Source organism: Aphis gossypii, chromosome 3 (genome assembly GCF_020184175.1).
Source record: "Aphis gossypii isolate Hap1 chromosome 3, ASM2018417v2, whole genome shotgun sequence".
Classification (NCBI taxonomy): Eukaryota; Metazoa; Arthropoda; class Insecta; order Hemiptera; family Aphididae; genus Aphis; species Aphis gossypii.
The window spans coordinates 3,206,804-3,234,285 of NC_065532.1; the positions used below are offsets into that span (position 1 = coordinate 3,206,804).

The 27,482-nt window shown below is 26.3% G+C and overlaps 1 protein-coding gene across 3 annotated transcripts in view; it reads left to right on the forward strand.

The window, feature by feature from the left end:
- The window catches only part of LOC114128981 (hemicentin-2-like), a 364,378-nt gene that overhangs the window by 316,040 nt on the left and 20,856 nt on the right, over positions 1-27,482 (forward strand). For all 3 annotated transcript variants that reach the window (XM_050204625.1, XM_050204624.1, XM_027993598.2), the window contains exon 6: positions 22,294-22,584. In XM_050204625.1, the coding sequence (XP_050060582.1) occupies positions 22,294-22,584 (291 nt within the window). The remainder of the gene's footprint in view (positions 1-22,293; positions 22,585-27,482) is intronic.

Sequence of the window (27,482 nt, forward strand, 5' to 3'; positions counted from 1 at the left end):
GTACACAATGTTTAAATACAGTAGAACTTCGCTGAATATATTGGCAGTTAATTTGTTCAACATTTGTACACATAACAATTATAATATAGTTATCCCGAATTTGTTACAGTGGTATTTTATACTTGTATGAAAATAGAATTGTGGTGCATCAGCATTAAATATTTATATTTACACACGTAGGGTCTCACTGTACTCGACTTCAAATAATATATATCGTATTCTATTAACTATTATAATTTATAACTAAATTAATTCTTGATAAGTATTCCAGTACTTATATTTAAATGTGTTTTTAGTATTTCAAATACTTTTAATTTTTTTGAATACTTCTTCTTTGTATATTTTTATTCCAGAGCACTAAATACTATTTATTTTCTTTTTACTGTTGTACTTAAATAACCAGTATTTTCTTATTTTAAATTTTATTCTGAAATTTTTGAACCTATTAAAGTTTGTATGTTAATGTTACTATTTAATTTAAATATCTTTAAATAAGGTTAAGTATTTATATGTGATTAACGTACAAATATTTCAATATCAAATTTATTGAAAAAAAAAGTATTTTAATTTATATTCAAATAGTTTTAAAAGATAGTATTCGCATACGTATTTCAAATACAAATGGCACAGGCATTTAAATTTATATTCTTAATATATTTGAAAAATATATAAATGACTAAATAGTGACTAGATACATATACTTATTGAGGATATTGCTTAATTATGTTTTTAACATGACGTTAACATGAATTTCTACAAATCAAGTATAACATAAAATGATTGTTCACATTTTTTGAAAATAGTTTAAATATTTAAAGTTTTTTAATTAATACTAGATTAATCGTATCGTAAAAAACAATACATATTGCAATACATATTATTTATATAACTTAAATTCAGAGAAATTCATTAAGAATGATAAATTGTTCTTTAATCTTTCAATAATGTATTTATTTAAATTTTAATTATTGGAAGTTTAAAGTGTATAGGTACGTAAATATATTTTATTTTATGAAACATATATTTTTATAAAATTTATAAGGAATAGTAGTTTAAACATTATTTAAAATGAGAAGTGTCTAAATTGTTGTACTTGTTGTATAAATGTGCTATACATATGATGACCTGATAAAAAAATTTAAAAAATATTCATTTTATAGCTTAGCTTTTCCTTTGTCGCAATTGCCTAATGCGCATTCTATCTACTCATTCCCCCATGTCATTGCCTATATAGGTAATCTTCTTCTTCTTTGGCTTTTTACAGGTCTTTAAGGCCCATTGCCGCAACAACATATTGTCTCCAATCTTCTCTATCTTGAGCCGTTTCTTCAGCATTCCTTACTCCCAGAATTTTCAGGTCTTCTTTTATTCTATCTGTACATCTTTGTCTAGGTCTTTGTATAGGTAATCTCCTTTTACAATTTTTTTTTTTTATTTTTATTATTAAGTAATTTTAAGTAAATTTAAACTAAAAAATATAAGTATTTAAATTATTTTATCATGCTACTAACCAATCAGAATGCATTAGGTCGAACCATAAACCAAATTATAAAAAATCATAAACATGTATTAGCCGATAATATTTCCAAAAAAATAGTACAATGTTATGTACTTAACACTATTGTTAAAAACACTAGGACACGCATCAAAAAAGAGTATTATCCTACAAAAAGGAGTATATCTGGTCATTATAGCTATATAGGTATTTATATCCTTCTGAGTATAATATTTGTTAAAAAATCGTATGTAGGTTCTTTGAAATAATTTTTTTTTAAAATTATATATTAAATAACTTGTACATTTTGGTCAAGTTAAATAATTGTAAGTTTATATAATATGATATTAGTATTAGCTTATTAAGTAATAACATATTTAATATTTTCACAGTTAAATGAAAGTTTAGATTCGATTTGATTTAGCTAAATGTATAATATGATGTGTTTGTAAAAACGTTTATTATAAGAATACTAAGGATAATCCTATCTTCATACATAATAATTTAATGTTTTTCATAATATTTTGAAACATTAAATCAAATTATTTTAATTTTTAATTTCTGACAAAACGATACAATTTAGGTAATTATTAATATTTTTAAAGTCGTTCCTATATAGAATATAAAAATATTTTTATACTCATATTTTTTTCATACATAGTTTTTGGTTTTTTTTTTTGTATATTTGTTTAAACCTATTGTTGTCTTGAATAATTAGTTAAATGCTTCAGGCAGGAACAAGCAAAGGTTCAAAATCTTTTGGGTTGGTGAATATTTAATAGTTATTAATGTTGTAAACGACAATTTAATAATTATTAAGGTTGAAATGACGTATAAAAAATACGCTTTTATGCACGGAGCAGCTTAGTAATTATCCTTAACTGCCTGCGTTAATGGTAGTCATACATAATATAAATTCAGGAAAACCTTTTTTGTGAAAAATAAAAAAATGAAAAGCACACATATCTATTTATGTGCTTAAATTATAGGTATTTATCAAAATTGTAGTCATTTTTATTATTCATGTGTACAAAGCATATACAACGCATTATAGTATGAAATAAATGCAATAAATCTGTCCTAGAACAAGATATTCATAACCCATAACAATATGTCAATAACTAAGTTGTTATTACTAATAATAAGAGAGAGAGAATTCGTTTGAAAAATGAACGAAAAATAAACTTCTGAAAAAATGTTTTTAAGCTAATATGTATTTTGTAATATAATATATAATTTTCTGACTAATTTTTTCACACTATTTAATCACGTAAATAAAATGAAGTCTTCAATTTATTTTTATACAACATTTCCCGTAGGTTTTACTAAGATTTTTGAAACTTATAATATATGCCTACAAATATTAATATATTTCTAAAAACACATATTGTATACTATATCTAACTTATTAAATTTTGTAAAAATAAATAAAATAAAAAAATAAGGATTGAAATTAATGATCTCTAGAAATATATTTATACGAATTACATTAAAATTGTGCTCGAGATTTGTATACTATTATACACCATTTGTTTCTATGGAAACTGATCTGTTAATTTTGTTCAGCTCTAATTCATTCGTTTATTTTCTATACTAATATAGAAAATAAAATGGTTGACTTTAAGTTACACAACAATTTATGGATATGGTGATTAAACTTGTGAAGCATACACAAAAACAAATTAGAATATAGTTCAATATAATTTGAATGTACATTATTAAATTTATAAGACATTTTTTAAATTGGTTCAATAAACTCGCTCTATTTATCTTTCTGCACTATATAAACATAAATAATTAAGCGTGACAATTTTCTAAATTATTCGTAATTGTATACAATTTGAAAATAATATTTTATTTCCAATTAAGTACTTCCCCGCAAATAAAATGTCTCATACCTATTTAAAGAAGTTTGTACAGTTTAGTATATTAATAAAAATGATTTTATGGGAAAACTTCACTGGCCTCGTAGAAATTGTTCGATTTTATAAACTATTTTTATTTTTTATCTTAAAAATAATATCTATATTTTAAGTAAATTATTATTATCAATACATGTATTTTTTATTTGCATTACAAAATAAAATAATCAGTTTTTTAATATTATAATTTTAATCATTTAAATTGGATTAAATTCAAATAAAATATAATATTTATAATTTTTTGCTGTGTGAAAAGATATATTTTAATAACAACTTAAATTAATATACTATTATTGAATTAAAATAATACGTATGATTAGGTATTCGTATTGTTTCAATATTGTTATATTTGAAAATATTACATTATATTACCTGGCTGCGTATTGTTCGGTGTAAAATAATCATGACTTATTCAAAAACAATAATGGTATAATAATATACGGTTCCTGGTCTTCAGTTATTGTTATAGTCGATCGAAACTACACGGCGTTTACTGTAATACCTACATGTATACATATAATATATAGTATAGGTACCAGAAAATCATAAACCTTTATGTGAGGTTATTTTTGAAAATCAAATATACAGCTGTTTTATCTCGTGCCATGAAACTCGGAGAACGTACGTGGTATTTTATGTTCACGATACGTACACATATCTTCAGGTATACAACGAGAACACAAAACGCAATAACAATATAATTCGCTTTATACACATTCGTACCTATGTCCTATACGTCCGTCGTATACCTACGTTATTACGGTGGTCGACCGTTTGCTCTAATTTTGGATATTTCATCTAACATTTGACGGAATAGTTACCGAAAAATGTTATGATAGCTATTTGAGCGTTTAGAAAAAAAATTAATGAAGTTTATTGAATTGTTCCTTTACTCAAGTCCTAAGTTTTTTATAATGTAGTTAATTTATTTGAACTTGTTGTATATTAAACTTATAAATATTATTTAAGTATTATTAATTAATATATTTTAAATTCATACCTTTGAAATAGTCAGTTATGTATATAGAATAGAACAATACCATTGAACCCTAGTCCATATAGGTTAATAGAATATAATCGACACGATACAACGTAATATTAATTAATTAGTTAATCGAATAATGTTTCTGAAACATTCTGCATTGTGTGTATGATCATCAAACATAATATTTGTGATTTTGTAATATTATACAGGTAATTCTTTTATCAAACAATACTCATTATTTCTAAATCTATTGACATGCATTTTTAGATTCATATTTTAAATCAGAATCGTTTTTAGAGTACTACGATACAATTTATTATACAAATCGAAATTCGGAGAAGTACCTTATGGCATTAGTATTCAATGTTTAGGTGAAGTAGAAGACCAACGCTACCAACATTTCGCATGATAATTGATAGTATCCTTTTACTACTTCTCTTTGCTCACTAAAACTTTAAAACCTTATAACTCATAAACTACTCGTCTGCATTTCAATTTTTGTGTATAGAAGTATTTCATAAAAACATTTTATTTCAGAAAATTGAGTTCAAAATGCATTAAAAACCGTAAAAAAATTACAACGATTAAAAATATATATATATTTTTTTAAATTTTGTTTTATGTGGAATGTAAAATATTTTAAAAAAATTGATATTTTCAAAAAGCTCAATAGATTTTGCAATAATATGTTTTGTTTGGTAAGAGAATCACCTAGTAAATTATTTTCTATCCATATATACATAAATTAATGTACGTTTGGTGTGAGTTTAAAGATTTGGAAACTACTGAACCAATAATTGACACATTTTCCACAATTAATATTCCTTGAAACTGGAGAAATGTAACCATAGATAAATTCTCTATTTCAATCTTATTGTGAATAATTCACAAAGATACAACGATGCTGAATTCTCCGTAATAGTTTTCTGTATGATGTATATTAAAACTAAATTACCAAATAAATAATTAGATTTAGAATAATTAGGATGGCAGTTACAAACAGTTATACAATATTACTTTGTGTGTATGCGTGTGTGTGTGTAAATTATTGTCACCTCGTGGTCATATGGTGTAAGGTACATAGAGGTGACTTGAGTCTTCAAAACCCAATGATCCATTTTCAAAACGACCCACCCACCAACTAAATTTACTGGGACCAATGTAATATTTTTAGGTTCTTCTTTAGTTAAATTTTTCATTAACTTTTACAATTTAATAATACGCTTATTTTTTACACGAATAATCAATCTTTTGTTATGAATTATAACGATTAAATCTGTTCAATTACAATAAATTTTCCCTCATTTTCGGGGCAAGTGCAAGTATTCTTATAACAGACCGCTTCTGACTTTATAAGTGAAGTGGTATTGAAAAATATAAAAAAAAACATTCTTGGGACCTATTATACATTTTGTAAATCGGATGTCGTCATTGCAGACTTTTTGTGGGAACATTGTTAGTGGCGGGGCCGCTAAAATAGACCTGACTCGGTCTATTACAGTTTTTGGAAAGAGTCCGCGAGGTTACGGAACGAAAAGGAAGAAAATCCTAATAAAACTTTAACAGGCGGTCTCTACTCTCTATCCGCATTGGCTTATTGTCCCGCCGTTCCCTTTGCCCCAACCAATTCCAAATCACATTGTATACGACCTTCTGCGGTTTCGGGTTGTGCAGTATGTGTGAAAACAAAAAACGAAATCTCAAAACTTTTTTGCGAATTGTTGGGCTTAATTTTTAATTAGTTACATAGAAAACCACCTATACATTTATATAAATGTATACAACATACTTACCTATTATAGGTACATCTTTGGATATAATATATCATCCTGTACGTAGGTAGGTATATCAATATCGACGGTACCTCTGGATCGGTCCGATACACATCATTTTTACAAAAAGGGTTGTAAATATGTAATTATAATACTTAATTATAATAAATATTTAATATTGAACAATTTAAAAACATATAAGTATATAACTAAAAGTTATATATTTTAATTTGAAAATTTCTGTCTACGTCGGCATCAATTATTTATAAAACTTGGCAAACCAATACTTTTACCAATAATATATATATTTTTTTTATTATTATTTTCGTTGGACAAATTTATCTGCGTTGAGCTATTTTATTTATTTTTTTTTGATAAAAATTAAAAATTTGGTTTCAGCAATTAATATAAACATTTAATGAAAATGGTTACAAATTAATATTTTAAAAAAACGATCATATATTCAAAAAAGTAAAAAAAACTTTAAACCAATCAGAGATAAATTTAATTTCTGTTTATCATACAAATTTGGTAATTTATATTATAAATAACGAATATAATATGTAAATAGTGATGTTTGAATGTATTGTGATTTTACTCTTGTTTAAGCCGTATTAATAATATATCAACTCACACGCAACTTTGATGAACAAATTTTGTTTACTTTTATATTATTATATAGGTTGACTATTCACTATAATATGTATATGCTTAGCAATATTTTCAACAAAAAGGTTGTTTTGGGTGAAATTGTGTTTCCATCATCATCGTAATAGTTTGTATAAAATAACAATATTAAGTATTCCTAGGATAAAAGTTATAATAGTAATATAGAAACTAATATACTTAGTATTCTGAAAATAAAAATTCTAACGTTATGTGGTCCTGAAAAATATAATCAATTTTATGTTAAATTTAATATAATATGATGGAATCAACAATTTAAATTACTCTTACACATTCCACGTAAAAACAGTGTTCTGAAGGTTTTATGGAAAATATTATTTCTTTTATTTACCAAAAACGGGGTATAAAATCAACAGACCTATTTTTAAAATCAAAGAATAATGATTCGGAGAATTCATTATAGTTTAATTCAATAGTATACATTTTAAAATATTGTTATGGTTTTAATGGCGTTCTAAATAAGTGTATACTATATTGTACTATGGGATCTATAGCAATTTCGAAAAGGTTATAATAACTATTCATCTGAAATTAAAGTATTGGAAAATATTGATACTCAAAAATTAATTAAATGGTCCTCTTAAAGTTAATTTTGATTAGCTCAAATAGTACTAAAAATAACTAAACTATATAGTTCTACAGAATGTATATTATTCATGTTGTGTAGTAATATAAAGTGTACCATGTAATAATGGGACAACGTGGCATACTGACGTACTAAAATAGTAAACTAAAACAAAACAACAAAATTCAACTTTTTCATCTAAGACTGGATTATTTAAATTGTTTTTGAAAAAACACAAAAACTATTTAATTTTAATTTTATCATATCTTTGTTTATTGTTATTATTTTACTGCGTATAGACGTGAACCCATGGCATAAGACAGAGAAAACGAATACGAGTTCTTTTAATAAAGGTTTATTTATTATTTCGATAAATCTTTATGTTCCTAATATTTTTTTTTGGATAACATTATTTATTATTACTGTTTTAAATATGGGTGATGAAGATGATAACAGAACCTAGGTTTTCGTGGAATTCGTTCAATTTAGATACTACAATTTTTATTTTTTACGTTATTAGTGTAAAATGTTTGATTCTACGTCTGATTTCATGTTGTTGCGAGTTCGACAATAACTATTTTGGATATATTTGTACTGAATGTGGCAAGTAAATTGATGATGTCATTACTGTCATTGTATATGGCTCAATTGATAATATCAATCCACTATTCTTCTTTGATGCCATTTTTATTTTATAAATTAACAGTTTTACTCTTGACAGATTTTTTTCAGCTATTAGCATTCTATGACTAAAACAAGGTACGTTTTATGACAGTTAATCTCTCGTTTAGTCTCGAAATTTTTTTACATGTGAGTATACACTATACACACAGTGATTGTTTACTACAGTTCATTGAGAAAAAAAAATATAATAATATTACAAAAAATCGGAGTTGAATTTAACTAGATGATTTTATGAACGCACTATACTCTGTCTATCCACTGTCCAACAATTTAAACCGATTACTTTTATGACTTGTAATTGGATTATTGGCATCTGATGTATCTATATTGTAAGTCTGTAAATTTTGGACATTGAACGTATTCAGGTATTCTCACTACAAACATGGTTGTTTTTGGACTAACCGAGTATCAATAATATTGTTTTCTTTATATATAAATGACTTGTTATTTTATCTAAATGCGTTTAGAGTTTAACATTTTAAATAAAAACCAATCATGCGCTTTATGGTCTAAAAATACATTTTTTCTTTTTTCTTTTCATTTTTATTATTTATCTCGAAAACGAATTTGAACGAGAGTATGTCTATTGGGCCAGAACGAAATTCTCTAATGTAATTACACCTGTGCCAGTGTTTTGAAGTGAACAATGCGCATTGGATTACACGCACAAGTGATTGTGTTTTTTGTTTGTTGAATAATTAGTATACATGAATTGTAATTTTCATATTTACACTGCTACGAATCGTAAGTAATAAATTGAGTCCGTGTTTGTGGTTTTCCGTTGTTGTGAATGTTCTTATTTGAACATCGATCAAATTCATTTGAATAGCTAGACAATATATATTTTTACCTATAAAACTGCCGAATCATTTAATTTCAAATACTTAAAATAATTTATTATCCAAAATAAGATTAATGTTTTTTGTGCATATATCTTACACTAACCTATTATAATTTAGTTTGCTTGCATATAATATGTTTTATTAATAACTATTATACGCCATGTATATATCGTCTTATTAATGAACCATGTATACGATTCAAGAATTTGAAATCAAATGGTTTAACAGTTTAAAAAGTACCAATAATATACACATTAGATACCTTAATCATGGTCTATGGCCAATGAAACCGTCGTTGTATTTATTAACATACTATTATTGAAACTTATATAGTTACAGTATCTAGTCTTATAAAAATCGTTAAATTAAAAAAGAATGACTGACAACTTTTGAAAACAATTAATTCAAACATATTAACTAAACATTAGACCGTTGAAGCTATATAAATATATTAAAAAACTAGTCTAGTAGTGGTAAACACTGTGCTTTATATAGTAGGTGTTGACTGAATCTCACATATTTGTTACAGTGTCCTACCCAAATACGAAAGTGTACTCGACTCCTATAACTGTTACTGTACAGCAGAGCGTAATACATAATTTTAAAATTTTAATATTATTTTTAAAACAACATAATGCACACATTATAGCTAAACCAATACATTTATTGCTCTGGTCAGAATTTAAAATATTTGGTATTTTAATTAGTAATATATTAGTATCCAATTATTAATATTTTTTATTATTTTGAAATTTCTTATTATTAGTTATATTTAATTCACAATTTATAATTGGTACCTATAAAAATTTAATATACTTTGTTATCAATTTAAATAGATAGGTTGTTTTATTTAGTATGTATAAAATAGATATAATTTGTCTTATGTTCCAATATTACTCAGGAACACGTTGAAAGATTTTAACTAAACTTAGTAAACATATATCTTACGTATTTCTATTGAGATTATCTGTAAAATGACCGATACAGTGCAGGCGAATCCGTAGTTAAACTGATTGTTTACAGTATAGATGACATTCAGACTAGTTTAGTAGAACACAACATAATATATAATGAATAGAACTTTGTAGAACCTTTTATAAATTTAAATGAACGAATAGAACTATAAGCATTTTTAATGTTCTAGTTTTTCAGTGAAATAATTGCATATTTTTCCGATTTCTTTTACTTAGTTATTGCAAATTTCAAGTTTTTCAATCCCTATAACAAGTACGCCAAGTAAGTCTTTTCTCTCTTTTTTTTTTTGGTCGCAAAGGGCACAGATTGTATTTGTGTGCCAAACTTTTCTGGTGAGGGGCATTTGAATATTTTATTAACTTTTTTTTCGCAAGACTTGTTTTTAAAATATATATGTATATAAGAGGGTGGACGAGAATTTTTTAGCTTCTTAGCCAAATTCTAAGCATCAATTTTGTATTGACAGCATATATGCTTAAATAATTATTCGAGTTGTTTCCGATTTACGACCGGGACCAGCAACACGATATGATAGAAAATTAAATACTTGATTTAGTGTTGGTAACATGGATTTTAGAATAGAAAAATCTAACCATTTTAACATGCCAAAAAACAAAATTTATTGACCTTATAGAAGCGGAGGGTTAATATAAAATAATATAATGTAATTTAGTTGATTATTATAGTTAGTCAAATTAAATAGTGTATACTTACTACCTAGGTACCTACCTAGTGAAATATATTTATCCCTCGGGCGAATCCGGGAATTCAGCTAATTACTATTAAAATAAACTTTATTATAATCAAATAATTACACATTCTCAAAAAACCCACAATATAATCATTTAATATGTTACAATTTAATTAAAAAGGTAGATATTTTCCGTAACACTTAATAATAAAAACAAATAGAACTAGTTCACGCACAAAAATTAATTAATTATTATTGCGAAAACATACATTTTAAATTATAGTCGTATATAGGAAATACAAATAATAATGTAACGTAAGCGTTTCTAAATACTTTATGGTATTTATATGAGTTTTTCAGGTCAATAAGGCGAGAACCTAAAGTATACAGTTTCCTTCATCTATTTTTTATCTATGATTTCTCGATTTTTGTTTTTCACGCTCTGGATTAGATTCTATCTTTGTTTAGGTCTTCTCTTAGTGTTTTTGTTCATGGTTTATATTTTACTGAACATATAAATACTCCGTTAGACTTTCACTCAATGTGTTCAATCAAAATGAAAATTTTACATACATTAGTTCTTCGAAAAGGTCTCAAAGTTGTTCATTTAATTTTACCTAATTTCCCTAAATAGTTTTATTCCTTTAGGTTTCCTGAATCTTTTTTATTTGAAGATTCCGGTTTTGATATTTTTATTACCTTTCGTGGTTAGGACTGTTATTCGTCTTTGCATAAATATTTTTCAATATTTTTACTATGGTATCTTTGTTTAATCATAATTCATAGTACGATAAAATCTATTGCAACCAACGATGAGTTAAATAGATAAATTATTTATTTTCTAAATTAAATTTAATAACCTAACGATAAAACCAGTATTATCTTATTTCTGTCAATTGAATATGTTTGATATTACTATTTTTAATTGTTCGGCTGTAATTGGTAATAATATAACGCTTATTGTGAACGTTAGCTGCTGGTACCTACATACACACAAAAAGGATAAAAGCATGATATTATAATTTATAAGTGTTGTTTTTTTTTTCGTTAAAAAAATATTTTGTACGTTACGTTACAATAATAATAGTGTAGCTACTCATTTTTTTTCAATGGATAACTCAATAACACAGGTTTTTTTTTATTTTACCTTGTAAATGAAAGCTATCAATAACGCTATTGTTATGAGTAGGTTGATGATCATCTGTTTAGATTTGAGTCTAATATCGATTATATTGTACTATATACTTTAGGATAGTTTTTTGAATTTTCCATTCCTTTTTTAAAATAAGATAATAATGCTAAATCATTGTTTTCAAATTCAATTGCACTGATGCATTCACACGTTTTGATCTATCTAATAATAATCGAACATGCAAAAATAATAACAATAATTCATTTCATAGAATTATATCAATCTATATACCTAATAAACAATAATATAAATATTCAGATTTTTCAACTTATATAGAAAAATGATGAATTACTGTAAGAACTTATTTTGTGAGAATAAGATGATGATTGTCGTATTGTCAACGTTATTTTCATCATCGATTATTATAATGTGACAAATGTATGGAAAAATAATGTCGTAGATAGTTGAAAATATTGAAATATTACAACTGTAACAATCGTGTTCATATTTGACAAGTATAGTCCATTAAATTAATGTAAACATATGTTGCAGTATTCAATCATTTTAGATAATATATTTTATAAGCTATTAATTCACTCATGACTTAATCTATAATTTAATAATTTTTGAATATTAAATTGTTTGTTTTATTTTGGTATTTATTTATAGTTTTTTTTTTGTGTGATAGCTATGACCAAACTAATATTTCTCAAATAACACAAATTCGGTTATAATTTAAACAATAACAGTTAAAAATTATCTTTAGTTTATCAGAAATATTTGTCACGTAACCACGTGGGATACAATAATTAAAAATCTTTTATAGATATTGCTGTCGTGCGAATATCTACAGATTGTTTTGTGAAAATAATATATTTAAGCGTTTTAAAGGGCAAATACTTTGAAAAGTTTTGTCTAACAATAAGTTATACTTTTTGTTTGCATTTTAAAATCTTCTGAAGGAAGACAATATTTTCAGATTAATTTATTCTTAAATGTCTCTTGAGAAATAACCAACAATAATATTATCTCAAATGTTGTACAGTGGTGCAAAAGATTGTTAAAAATAAAATGAAAAATGATTAATAATGCACTATAGCCATTTATACTTTTATTATTTTTAAACAAATTTATTTCGTTAAAAACTAATTAACTTTTATTTAATTTTTTTTAAAAATATTTTATCATAGGAATTATGTTTATAATACGAAATAGATTTGTATTTTAAATGTGGTAATATTTAGTTCTTTTTTCTGGATTTTAATTCAAAATTGTTTTGTTATTGTATAGAAATTTAACTAAACTTTATTAATTAATTTGTAGTTATAATAATAATAATAATAATTATTATTATTAAATTATCACTAATTTCTAAAATATTTGGCCTGATTATTTTTACATTAATGAATACGTGGTTTAATGCTTATATGAATTATGCCTACATTGATTAAAAACAAAAGTTAATATTATCTTTTCGTTATACTAGCTAATGAACTCGAAAGTAAACTATAATCAAAATATTCCAATATGCCTACTAGCTGCATAATTTTTATACTAAAAAAAAAAAAAACTGTAGATATATTTTATTTTCATACTACTTTTCTTAACTCATCAGTAGGTAAACAATTGTTTTTAAATGTGTATCCATGCGATAATAATATGTTAGCACTAAACACATACTGATTTCACCATAATTCATATGTTATCTGACATTGTATTTATCAATATAAATTATAATATAACATAGTATATTTGTTTTTGTTTTTTAATTATTCTTATAATTTTTTTTTTAAATAAAATCTAATTTAGCCAATTTTATATTGATACAAACAGACACGTTAACCGTTGGTTATGTTTAATGTTTTATACATAAATTTATTATATCTGTGTTATAATCTTTCACTGTTAATATATAAGGTTACATGGGTTCATATTATATCATGGATTAATGTAAACAACTTTAAGTATCTAATGACACTAAAAAATATTAAAAAGAACAATGAAACATCATATTTCAGTTATATTTAAATCACAAAAAAATGATGTATGAATTTATTTTGTTCATGATTTATAATTATTACCTAATACGACTCAGCATAAATTATAACACGATAATAACATAAAATAAAATAACTGATATTATATTATTACCATGTAGAACTTTGTAAAAAAAATTAATTAATTTTAGAGACGATTATTATATTTTACTGCGAATAAGAAAATTAATTGTAAAAAAAATAACTACTAAAAAATGTTTCGTTAAATTTTTTTGGTATACCGTTATTAAAATTCAGCTCGACTTCATTGTTTATTTTCCCAAAAACTGCTGTGCAATAGTGTAATAGTTCTATAGGTATGTGCGTGTGTCTACATTTTTATCGATAGGGCGCGCTATACCAACTTTGGTATCACTATATTATAAGAATCGATGATTGCAAAAATGTCACGAGTCAATTATTTAAGACTTTTGGGTAATTGATAATAACAGTATAATATAATTTTGAAAAAAAAAATAATTTAAGAATAAATAATTATTAAAATATATCATATACTATAATTATACAACTAAAAACGTTTTTAAAATCAACGCATAGAAACACACGACTATATAGTACCCATAGGTTCTTACGAATATCTCAATTTCATAAAATATGTTACTCATGACGTTTCTGCCATTATCGATTTATAAGTATTATAAGTATTCTACCGAATAACGAGGCAACTGTCCGTAAAAACTAATAAAAAACACGTAAAGTATTATAACGTTTTAATACAGTATCTTTGATATTATTAAATACAATATACAAACCTAAATTACTCTGAAATAGTTTTCATAATGTATAATATTTATTTATTTTTTATTCAAAATAAACACGGCGTGTATCCATTGTTGTGATATTTGGATTTTATTATATGTATTGGTAATAAATATCCTTACTTATGACGAAATGGCATAGATTTAACATCAGATCAATGATTTTATCATTACTCATATGAATATATTACGCATTTATAATTTATACCTAGAATAATCTAAAAATATTTGTGCCTATTAAATAAAAAAAAAAAAAAAATCGTGATTTAATAATTATTAAAACGTCTATATGGTTACGTTTAATATTTAATATACAGTTGTTAATTATTAAGCGCGTATTATTCACTATGTAACTAATAGTAGGTACGCATGCTTATGCGTTTAATAAATACGTATATATTAGCAATAAAATATCGCAAACGTCATTCATATACACATAAAATAAATACATTAATTTAAGTCTATAACTCTATTATATTAGTACATATAATAAACATTACTTGCGTATATGCATTAGGATTCCCGATCCTATGGTTATGTATTACACACACATACATATATAATATATATATTATTAAACTATAAAATGCATTATTCGGTGTGACATTATTTTTCATTCTTAAAAATTCAATAAATAATTTAACCATGAACTGCAATGCAGTAAAACAACAATAATTGAAATTTATTTAACAATAATAGAATCTGTAATTCAATTGTGTATCGTTTAAAATGTAATACGGATAATACTGAAATAATACCAATTTTAATATAAATACTTCGTATCCAATATAATATTATGCATTCAACCATCGCCTTACAAAGTATTAAATGATTTACTTTTACGACTACCACCATATTTTTTTATACGTACGTACGTATGCATTATTGTGATATTAGTCGCCTATATTATGTTACAATTATTATTATAACTTGAAATTTGAAAAAAAACTTTAACCCTCGAAATATGGGCCAACCGATATTTGGATGAGGTCGGCACGTTTAATGATACCGCAATAATAATAATAAATATAGAGATACGTTCACCGATCGATTGCACTAAGGTACCGAAATAAAATCAAATCTGTAAGTCGTACGTCTATAATACTCTATTACGCTATAGTACGACAATAATCGTATTATTATTACTTGTGTGATGTCGATATAAATTCGTTCAATCTTGTCTGCTGTTTAAAATATTTGGTCCATATACACAGCCTGCAAAACGTTTTATTATTTACACACCCTATGCATAATATTATATAATAATAAAGACTGTGGTACCATGTATTATGCAAATAGATAATATTATTATGTACCTAGTGTATATCCTAGATGTATAATTTACATAAACAATATTCAATGTAAAATTGTCAAATTCTCCTGATATAAATAATATACACGATATATTCTGCAACCCAAAAGTTCTCTGGTCGTGGGGGTTAAAGTTCACAGGCGATGAAGTGAATTAGCCGGTAAAGTTACCGTAAAGCCTCCTACGCCGTCAGGAATATCCTTGTATTTTATATAAACCACCACCACCGTTGGTGATGATGGCGAACCCTGGTCTGTACAATAGTAAGTAGGTACCTATATAGTGTCGTAGAAAAAATATCCACCCCCCATATCGTATTCCTTTCGGGTGCATTTTTTTCCAAACTATTTACGGGTGATCTTTGCTACGGCAAAGTTTTTGTCTCACCAAGAAGGGTCATCTTGTATAAAACTTTTCCCGGTAAAGCAACCTTAAGGCAGGGTTTAAGACTAACGGTTGGTTGAGACCTTTAGTTTTCATACCGAAGTGCAATATAAATATTAAAATCAATTAAAATGTATTAATTTATATCTTAAATTAAGTGGCTGTCACACCAACATATTTTAATTTCATTATCTTAGGTTAGGTATAATTATTAAAAACTTATTAAATGAATAAAATATTAAAAATTATCTAGCCAATTTTAGAAGCAAAATTATTGTTGTTACACTATGTGTACAACAGATAGAGAAAACCAATGTTAGCTTTCTGCTCTTATATTATGTAGTTAACATGTTATGAAGCTATATGCCATGTTATTATTTTGCTTTTTTTTCATTTTACCAAAATGAAGTCTAACATTGATTTTAATAATTTATTGTAATTATATTCCTTTCACTATAAACTTCGGAGATCAGTAAGTTTGGATTTCATATAAGTAATAATATCACGTGTTGTAACTTATATTAAGGCACAACACGAGATCATAATTATTTTGTACATCATATAAGATAAGCTTGCACAAATGCACAAAAATTAATTTCATTTGTTCGTATTATACTTAATTTACCTTTCAAAAATACATGCGGTGAATCATAAATATAATTTTTATAAAAGTTTAAAATAATGTATAAACATTTACCAGACATTTAAGTGAAATGAACTATATTGGTATTAAAATTGTCCTGTTGTAATAGCTCCACTTGAACTATTTCAATAGCGTTAGAGGTTAACTGTCAATGTGTCTTAATTAAAATACACTGGATAAATAATTCAGAATTTATAGAAAATTTAAAAATCGTATGGACTATTGCTAAAACTAATAATCACATTTTTAAAAACTGTAATCATTTTATTTATAGGTATATACATCAAAAAGTTTTTTATTTATATTAAAATATACGAATAGACAGATAATATTACAGTTAATATCTTTATTAAGAAACATTAAAATAGGTACCTACCTTTTTTTAAATTTAAAAATTCACTCAACTATGCTAGCAATTATTTATCATAATTACACAAGCACGGTCAATTTGACTGGGTACTATTTATGCATATTCGCATAAAAGGACGCCCTCGTATTGTGTTTTCTTTGTCTTACAAACGTACACATTACACATAGAAAATTTGCATTCAGTAGAACCAATATTATGTTAATCTTAGAATTACGATGAATTGGCCTATTATTAGACTTAATTGTATGAACATCATCATAACCTATAATATTGTATGTTTATTTTTTTTATTGTCTTTACTTTTTTAAGAGAGTAATATGAATAATAGATACACATACGGATATAGATATTATACATTACATAAAATTACTTATACCTCGATTAAAAAAAAAATACAGAGTAGGTATAATTTTATACTTAAATGCAGACATTTTTATATGATTTATAAAATATAATAATTTACTCTGTTTAAATTCGTCCTAATTAATTCTTTTAGAAAACTAACTTTTGATATAGCTTAGTATATTATTTGATGTTATTCAAATCGTCTAAAATGGATTGTTTTTGTATGAAAAATATATTTTCTAAATTACTTTTAATCGTATTAACAAATGTTTTAATTATCTAACAAAATTTAAATAAAATAAGAAAAACGTTTATGATAGAATTAGGGAAATAAAATACACTTATTATTATACATAATACATGTACATTTAATAACACTTTAATATTTATCAATATTTTAATACCTTTAATATATAGTTATTTCAATAAAATGGAATAAAGCATTAATTTTAATAATCAAGTACTGTTATTAATATTATTCTGAGGTAAAATTACGGTATTAGCTACCTAAGTAATATACTTCAATAACTAGACTTATTGATTATAACGTATTAATTTTCGTATGTAGTTCTAATTAACAATTAAACCCTATTTACTGGAATTTACATAATTTGTCATTACTGTAGTGCATTAGATTTTGGTAGAAATATTTAGCGGAATATTAAGGGTTCTACCAGTGACACATTTAAGTGAAGGCTAGGAGGGGGATTGCCTTTAGGTGGCTGGGTGGAATTGTACGGGCTACAATTTTTTATATATAGTTAATGCTCACTGCTCATAATGTTGTATATCAATACTGAAAATGGTGAAATAATAATTTTTTTATATGAATCAAAACTGAAATAAGTGCTCATAATAGATTTAAATATACTAATACTTAATATAAATTTGATCAATATTCACATTAAGCGTAGCTTATTTCAAGAATTTACAACTTTTATTCAATTATTCAGAAAATATGTTTAAAATAAAAATTTAATAATAGGTCTAAATATATTTTTACTACAGTAATAAGTATGATAATAAAAAAAATAGAACAGCAAATGTAAAATCTAAATATATTCATAAATATAAAATTCAATCTTAATTCTGATTTTTTGACTGATTATTTTTATGGATTTATTGATTTATCGTTAATTTTGTAATATTATCATTTTATCACTAACGATAAACGGAAAAGTAGAATTTAAAATCTTTATTTATTTTACGCATAAAGTGGTGAAATTGGTTCTCATACTTCCTATAGTAATTAGTACGATTTTTTTTATATTTTACGACAAGTTCTTCTATCATATAGTCTTTAATTAATGCTTATTATAATGGTTATATAATATTGATTATATTATTATTTCAAAGTAATGAAATCCTTAATATGTTTCTAAGTTTGTAACGTTTCATATTTTCTATGACCAGAATCAGGCGTGTGTTATTTGATAACGTTTTAACGGTAGAACTTCCAACCAAAAATTGAGACCGAAGTCGGAGTTTTCTAGATTTAATTATTTATACATACATTTATATAATATATATATGTATGACATATGTAGTTTACATTCGTCATTAAAAATTATTGTAGTAATATGAAAGGATTAAGGATCCTTAAGTATTTCTCAACACATTCGAAAACACGATATTATGTTTGCCGACCATAATATCACTGGACTGCTGACCGAGACACAAAAATAAGAAAAATATATACAAATATAATATAACCAATATTTTGTTTTAATACATAATATAATATATCGATTTTTGCAACTATGACGCAACACGGGCTACGGTTGAGAGAAAAAAAGATAATAATAATAAATAGATAGTTGGGCAGTATTTTACATAATATATTATAATGAGTGACTTGGGAATCTTTTACAACGAACAAGATTTATTGTGTTCGATGTAAAGTATGAAGTTGTATATATTTTGGTTTTATGTATTATAAAGTTAACTACTTACAAAATAAACAATTAAATAATGTATTGTGTAATACATGGGCATAATCAGTTTTTGTAAAATACTCGGACTATGTATCGAATGCTGAATTTTCTATTTTGGCCATGATATTTAGTGTACTAGTATTACAGGGATCTTATTTTATTTCATTCAATATATTCAATTGTAAATTGTAACAAAAAATAATTATCATAAACATAATATATGATCATAATGTTATGTACAATATGTAGCTACATATCACTAAACTACTTATATTATTATTTTATGTTTATTAATCTAAGGTTTAGACGATTAAGGTTTGGAAATTTTAATTAAAGTATATTATATAACTTAATAATGGTGAGTGACATTATTCATAAAATATTAATTTCAAAATAAAAATATATTCTTAAATTTGTTTGATTCATTTTACGCAATTATTAGTCTTTTTATAATATTTTAATTACAAACAAACACCGGTAGCATTTTAAATACCTATAGTATCACTAAATTTTGAAAGTTATTACGAAATTAATGATTAGCGGTTTGTTATGGAAATAAACAATGTCCATGTTAATATTATCTCGAATATGTGAACAATAATAATATGTAATAATTTTTCTTTATGACCGCTGTTCCGACGAATCAATACACGAACCCGCGTTTCAAATGTTATACAATATATAACATTATTCGTGTAATATCACGTGAAATATTACGTTAATACGTCGTTAAAACCGACTTACACCATTGCAGTAATATCGGAGGAATGCGTGTTTCGATTATCGGGCACTATATTCGCTATTATTATGGTATATTGGTGTATTATATAAAGTATATTATTATAGTAGAAAACATCATGATATTATTATTATATTGTGTATTAGAAACATGACGTATAATATGACTACGGAGGAAACGATTTTGTTTACACGCAGTTTATTTGAGATTCCAATAGTTAGTTTAAAAGTAATATCTCTGGAAAATTTGTGGCGTTCTTTATATTATATATAAAATTCCGTAATTTAATTATCAACAATATTTCGGAAGTATACCTACCCGCGTATCTCTCGGTGACGGTCGATACTTTAAACTCGCAGTAACACTGTGTGTAGGCGACCATGCGTCGGCCGTGGACCCAGATAGTTTTACTATATTGAGGAGGGGTGAAATAGACTACTTGTATACGAGCGCATCGCCACATCGAAAAACTAGCTTCGAACTATTAACTTTATTTTAAATAAATATCAATATTATTTTTAATAGTTAAAAAAATTTCACGAAATATGCTTTGCAGGAATCCATTCACAATAATTGTATCTATTTTTGGAACGATATACGTAGATGTGATAACTATTTACTTAGTAACGATTGTGATATCTGAGATAAATGGTTAATACAAATAGTATTTAATAGTATTTTGATTACACTTCTTATATAGAAGTCGGTATTAGAACCAAAGTAATCTGTTGGAACATCATTTAGAACATGTAAAATATAGTCTATTCACAGTGTACTTATATTGTGTTCTTAAGTTAAAAGTTAAAATTGTATAAACCACATAACATTTTTAATATATTTTTATAAAGCGCTGATAAAGGATAAAGGATAATTATTAAGAAGATGCTATACTCAAAATTCACATGTATATTGTAATATTACTAAAGTACATCATAGCAAATTTGCGTTCCTCAGAATCCATTTTATATTGGTAACTTTAATATTAGAATAAATTCACCTATTATAAAACTTAAAGGTAAGTACTAAGAATATAGTCTAGGGTATTTTGTGGGGTTTTATTCATATTATAATAATTTTAAAGTGAGTTATGGACATTTTAAAATTGTAATATTTTACATAACTGTAACTTAATTTAAAATGATAATATCAATAAAAGCCTACTTGATGCCTTTTACTCGAATTTTGTTTTACCTTTAAATTTGATAGTTGGTAAATTTGCTCTTATATTAAATTTAACAGCACAAAATTGGTTCTACTGAAAGCAAATTTTCTGTTTTACGTTTAAAAGACGAATACAACATTTGCAGTTGTAGCATCCTTTTAATTAAATGTGTGTTAAAGCATAGGTACATTTGAAAGCAATATTAAATAATATCTTATATTCATATTAACAAAAAAAAAAATAAACAATTTATATGGATTTTGGTTAAGACATTAACAATACTTGTATACTGAATTTAACGTCCATGCTATAAATTTTTCTCCTACGTTCATAAAAACTACTGAGGAAATTGAAATATGATATTTTCAAAGCACTGCCTTAACTCAATTTAAAATTGATAGGATACCTACTTGACATGATTTCTAATCGAATAATCGAAAGAATACTTGACGTTTATGGAAAATTCCGTTTACCCAAAAGTGTTCTCAAAAATAATTTTTAAAAAAACATCGTTATAAATGAATACGTTATCGGTTCACTTGAAATCTAAAAAATAAATTATTATTATTTTAACACTTATTTTAGCTATTTTGGTTATATTTATAAGGCAATAGTTAAGCATAGAAAAGAAAAAAGAACCATAGAAAAATAAGGAAAAACAATATTTAAAAATTGTGTGATTTAATATGAACTAAAATATTGTTAAAAAATAATTAGGTATTCTCAAAAACATAATAGATATTTATTGACAAAACTACTGTTTTCATATATTATAAATCTATTTGAATATTTACTCAGTGTTTTTTACGATCTCTACAAACTGATGTTTTTTCTTTCAGAGGCACAAGCCGAGATAGCCGGTGCTTCCGAGAAGTATCTTATGCTGAATAGCCCGCTGCATTTGGAATGTGTGGTCCAGCAGAGCCCCGTGGATCCAGTGTATATATTCTGGTATCACGACAGCCGAATGATCAACTACGACAGCGACCGAGGTGTGAACGTCACGTCCGACTTACCGAACAAGCACAGCGCATTGTATATTGAACGCGCGTCTCGCGCCCATTCTGGAAATTACACGTGTGCACCGAGCAACGCGTTCCCCGCCAACACGGTCATACATATTCTTAACGGTAAGTACGACTATAATCGTTTACACCAGGGTATGATAGAAGCGAGGGTGTTATACCTAACCACAAACATCCATCATACAAACTGTGGGAATTTCCTGCGGTTTGGTTGGATAATTTATAGCGTTATAGGTTTTTTTTATTTTTGTTTTAATTGAGTGAATTAAGTTTGAAAAACGGCTATTGCGATTATTGGCGTTCTTTTTAACGTTATAGGATTTTTTTTTTTTTTTACAAACTGAAAACTGGAAAAAACTGAATTTCGTCCTGCAGTGGGACAAATATAATAGCTGGATAAGTACTCGCGAGTCCTGAGTGGTGCCTATTTGATGAGAAGAGGCCAATAAATCTATAACATATAACTATAAACATAGTCGATAGAAAATCATAATATTATAACAATATAATCGGGTATCGGGTATCGTTCGTACAGCTAACACGAGTATATGAGGTGGTATGAAGTGACATTGTCACCATTCACCACAAAGGTATATAATGGTCCGGGAGTACTGGGATAGTGCGCGGGAATCATAGCCGATTTGCTCCGAATGTCACGATTATTATTCATTTCTATTGTTTGTAACAGTTTCAAAGTATATGTATATATTCGAATACAAATACTTTGTATGATAAACTAATTATAGTGTGTACAATACAAAATATTCAAAATTAATGTATAGTAATATAACAATATACTTAAGCTATCTGTGCAGAATTCGATATTCGCGTTAAAATTATTTTTGTTACATATTATTATTATTCGTATTTTGCATGTATTAAAAAATATATATATATATTTTTGCTTCTTTAATATGAACGATAAATTAGATAAAATCATTTTCATCATGCGCGACCCGCAAAACTAAATAAACACGTATGCGACAAGACATCTAAGTGAGTTAATAAAACTTTATATTATAGTCACATATATAATAATATTATTATAGTTTTTGTTTTAAATTAAATTCCGAGCGCAAAGCCTTGAAGGCCATAACGTATGCGATGGAATGGATGATGAAAATAGCGATCGCAGCTATAAACAGAGTAGTTTGTGTGAGAAAATCGAAATTATAAAGATAATGGAATCAACGTTCAAACTTCACGGTTTTTTTTTTATTCATTCTTTCTATTTCTCACTTGTCTTAACAGTATTCACGGTAAATGCAACGGGTTCCGAATTTATGCTTAGTCTACTATTCGCTTACTACTAATCAGCTTTTTTTCCTTGATAAATTTTCTATGCAGTTATAAATTGATACTATGTGCATTTTATAGAAGCCCTCCGCATACTAAAAGAGTAGTGTTATAAAATAGGTTATATTAGAATAAAACGTTTATTTTTTTTTATATTTATTAAATAGAATATTTTGACTCAGTAGTCTAAAATTCTAGAAAACTTTAAGACTCATTGTGGGGGATTAAATTATTAACGACGTTTACCGTGTTTAATAAAATATGACAATCTTGGTTTTAATACTGTAAATTAACTTTATTATATTATAATATTATAATATTTAAATTTGTTTTGAAATTTTTACAACAGTGTTGTTTCAAAATAATACGATCGATGTTGAAAATGTTCTTAGAAATTCTTAAGTATCTATCATAACTCTTAAAATAATAAAATATAACTAAGTTGCTTGAAAAACATAAATAGTAGATAATATCATCTTTCCTTTATATTTATTATGACGATTAAAGAGAGAGAGAGTAATTTTTATCGATATAAATTTATTTCTCTAATTGAATCTTTGTTTTTATTAGTTTATATATGTATATATCTATATTATATTTTACTTATTATAATTTATTATAGGGATGTCTTTTTATGTTATAACGTAATTTATATAAGTAAAAATAAAAACAGTATTTTATAATATTTTTGATCTAAACATAATTGAGTTCTTAAGTTGTCCCAGGTTTAGGTTATTAAATAATATATTTTTTTAATTGGACTGCTCAGACTGTCCACCCACCATCCGGCGAAATTTAATACGTGATTCCTCACAAGGGATTTATACTGAAACTAAACAATTATATTAATATAATTATTTTTTATATACATTCCAAGTCAAATTTGATTAAACTATATACTATTGTTTTGTGTAATAAATCCTCGAAATAGGTTTCACATAAGTTGTTCATAAGCCAAATAAAAATATCGAAAATACATATTCATATTTTTTTTATTCCTAACTAGTAATTTATAGCAAACGAAATACTCGAATAGGTATTACGTTGGTTTGAAGATCAAAAAAGGACACATTATTGTGTTCGAATTTCACACATATAAATATACACTATATTATGTACATTTATCCCGCATGGCTATAAGTATTTTTAATTTTTATACAGCAATAATCGAACTTCGCCGTTAATATTATTAGTTATTAGTTATTATATTGTACTTATTAGTTTTTATAAACTATCGCCGAGACGACCATAAGAACGAGGTTAGAAAAGACAAAAAAAAATAACTCTCGTGCTCAGACTTTACATCGAGGTGCGTATATAATATGATGCATAATATTATTAATATCAAAATAATACACAGTCAAACGAAGTAACTAAGTAACCTAAAATTATTTGCTATTTTTTTTTTATTATTATTATTAAGAAATGTTGTTTTCGATTATAATTAAGCTTCGGCGAGGATTTGAGTTATAAGTTTAATAATACAAAAAACAGGTGTTATGAAATATAAAAATTAAAAATGCCATTAAATAAGCCCTGATAATTTTCTTAATTTTAAGTTTTATAATATCATCTATTCACTCAAATATTATAAATATTAAAGCTAACAATACACTACACATAAAATTTATTGTTTTTATTGCATTATACCTATATACTAATATGTTAGATTCCACATATAACGTGGCGAAAATAACTCAAGACTATAATACGATATTAATACTCACACGTATTTTATTGTAAACAATTTTAATATTTATTAACACAAATGTATATTTTTTAAACATAGTTTTAAAAGTAAAAACTCCTTTTACCCACTCCACCGAAAGCATCGGTAAAGGACAACGGCGACACGTGGTGAGGGGGCGATACCATACGAGACGAAGCAAAATGGGAGGTGCAAGATTATTTAACTATCAAAATAAATCTGCTTAAGGAATTACCTTTTTCTAATCACCTATTATTGAAGAAGTAATTTAAGAAATTTTACTACAGGTAGTATCAAATGCGTTGTCGGCTGCCATTACAACGACGTTTTCTACAAAACAAGGCAGGAAAGCCTCTATACTCCCGTGAACGATTAGTGTCCGGTGACCTAACTTAACCGCAGGGATAGACGACAGACGCTCGCCCCTGGCATCCCGGCCAGTTGACGCTAGTCATTCGCATCCCTGCCGCAGTAGACCGCGTCTATCGCGTCCCTGCTGTTATCAGTATATATAGTCACTCGCAACCGGATCCTACGAACGAGTATATAAAGAAGTTTCCGCGAAAATCCCGCTGGACGCCTCCCCGCGTTTCCGACTCGAAATTATACATCGCGTTACTAACTCTCGCATCGAGCCGTAAAGTCCCCGCCTCGGCGCCGCCGTCATTGTCGTAACGAGTCGTCAACCACGCCGCCGTCGTACAGATACCGCAGGGCCGGAATCGTTGATCGCGGTCTGTACCACGGCTAGCCGTAGGTAGTCATCGCGTCAGTCTTCCGTTATTGTTCCACTCGACCGAAGCCGCAGAAAGGCCCTCGCCTGCCGTCTCGCCACCAGCAACGAGTATACGTCGCAGGGGTGACTTGCGGTGGCCTATAACGATTTGCTTTTACCTTGCTATTTTGCACCTCCCATTCTGTTCCGTCTCGTATGGTATAGCTCTCTCACCTCGTGTCACCGTTGTCCTTACCTATATGTTATTGGTGGAGGTGGGGAGGTTGTGGTTTTCACATTTTTGAACCGCAACAGCATAGAAACGCGGCTGCTCGTTTGATCCTTCTCCATGTTCTCGATAGTAATACTCTTCGTGTTTTTATTCTGTTCCCGAGTTTTGTGTCCTCCGTGTTTTTAATATAAATGTTCATATTATGATCACCGGTGCCTTGTTTTATAGGGAACGTCATTGTTATGTCAGTCGACAACACATTCGATACTATTTCTAGTAAAATAATATGTTGAATTTATTTTTCAATAAGGTGATTTGAAAACGGCAATTCCTTAAAAAGATTGAATGTTATTGTCAAATAATCTTCCATATTTTTTATTATTTACAACAATTTTAAATTTGAACGGGTTTGTACTTAGGAATACAAACCGAAACTGAACTGAATACCTGAATACGATACGAGAATTTATAGAATTTTTCATAGGCGACGCAATTATTATACTAGCCTGCAGCATGCGTATTATACGTTTATCATTGGCCAGCATTAATAGATTTTGCATATCCGCTTATTTTTATAAACACCTTTACTTAATTATTGATATTTTATAATATCACCTCCGTATATATGTATTTATAATATTTTATTTGATAAGTACAATCATATAACTGCAAAAAGTATTAAGTCTTTCAAAGTCGATTTAATATACATATTATGCACTTTTGTAAATTTGCACTCCTGCTCAATTGTTTAGTAACGTATATACTATATAGCATATTATAATTTATAACATTATGACCGCGACACAAATGTTTGGTCGTTGTTGTTCCTTGTTTTATTGATAAGCTTTTATAATTTCTAAAAATTACAAACAATTTTTCAATTTTTAAAAGTTCTAATTACATATAATGTTGCTTATTTGACTTATTTTCATAGTACAATTGTATGATATTAATATGTATGAGAAAGATTTTTATTGATTTTTTTTATTTTGGAATAATCTCACGATACAGTTCATAGTTATGTTTAGTATAAAATTAAATCTACCAATGGA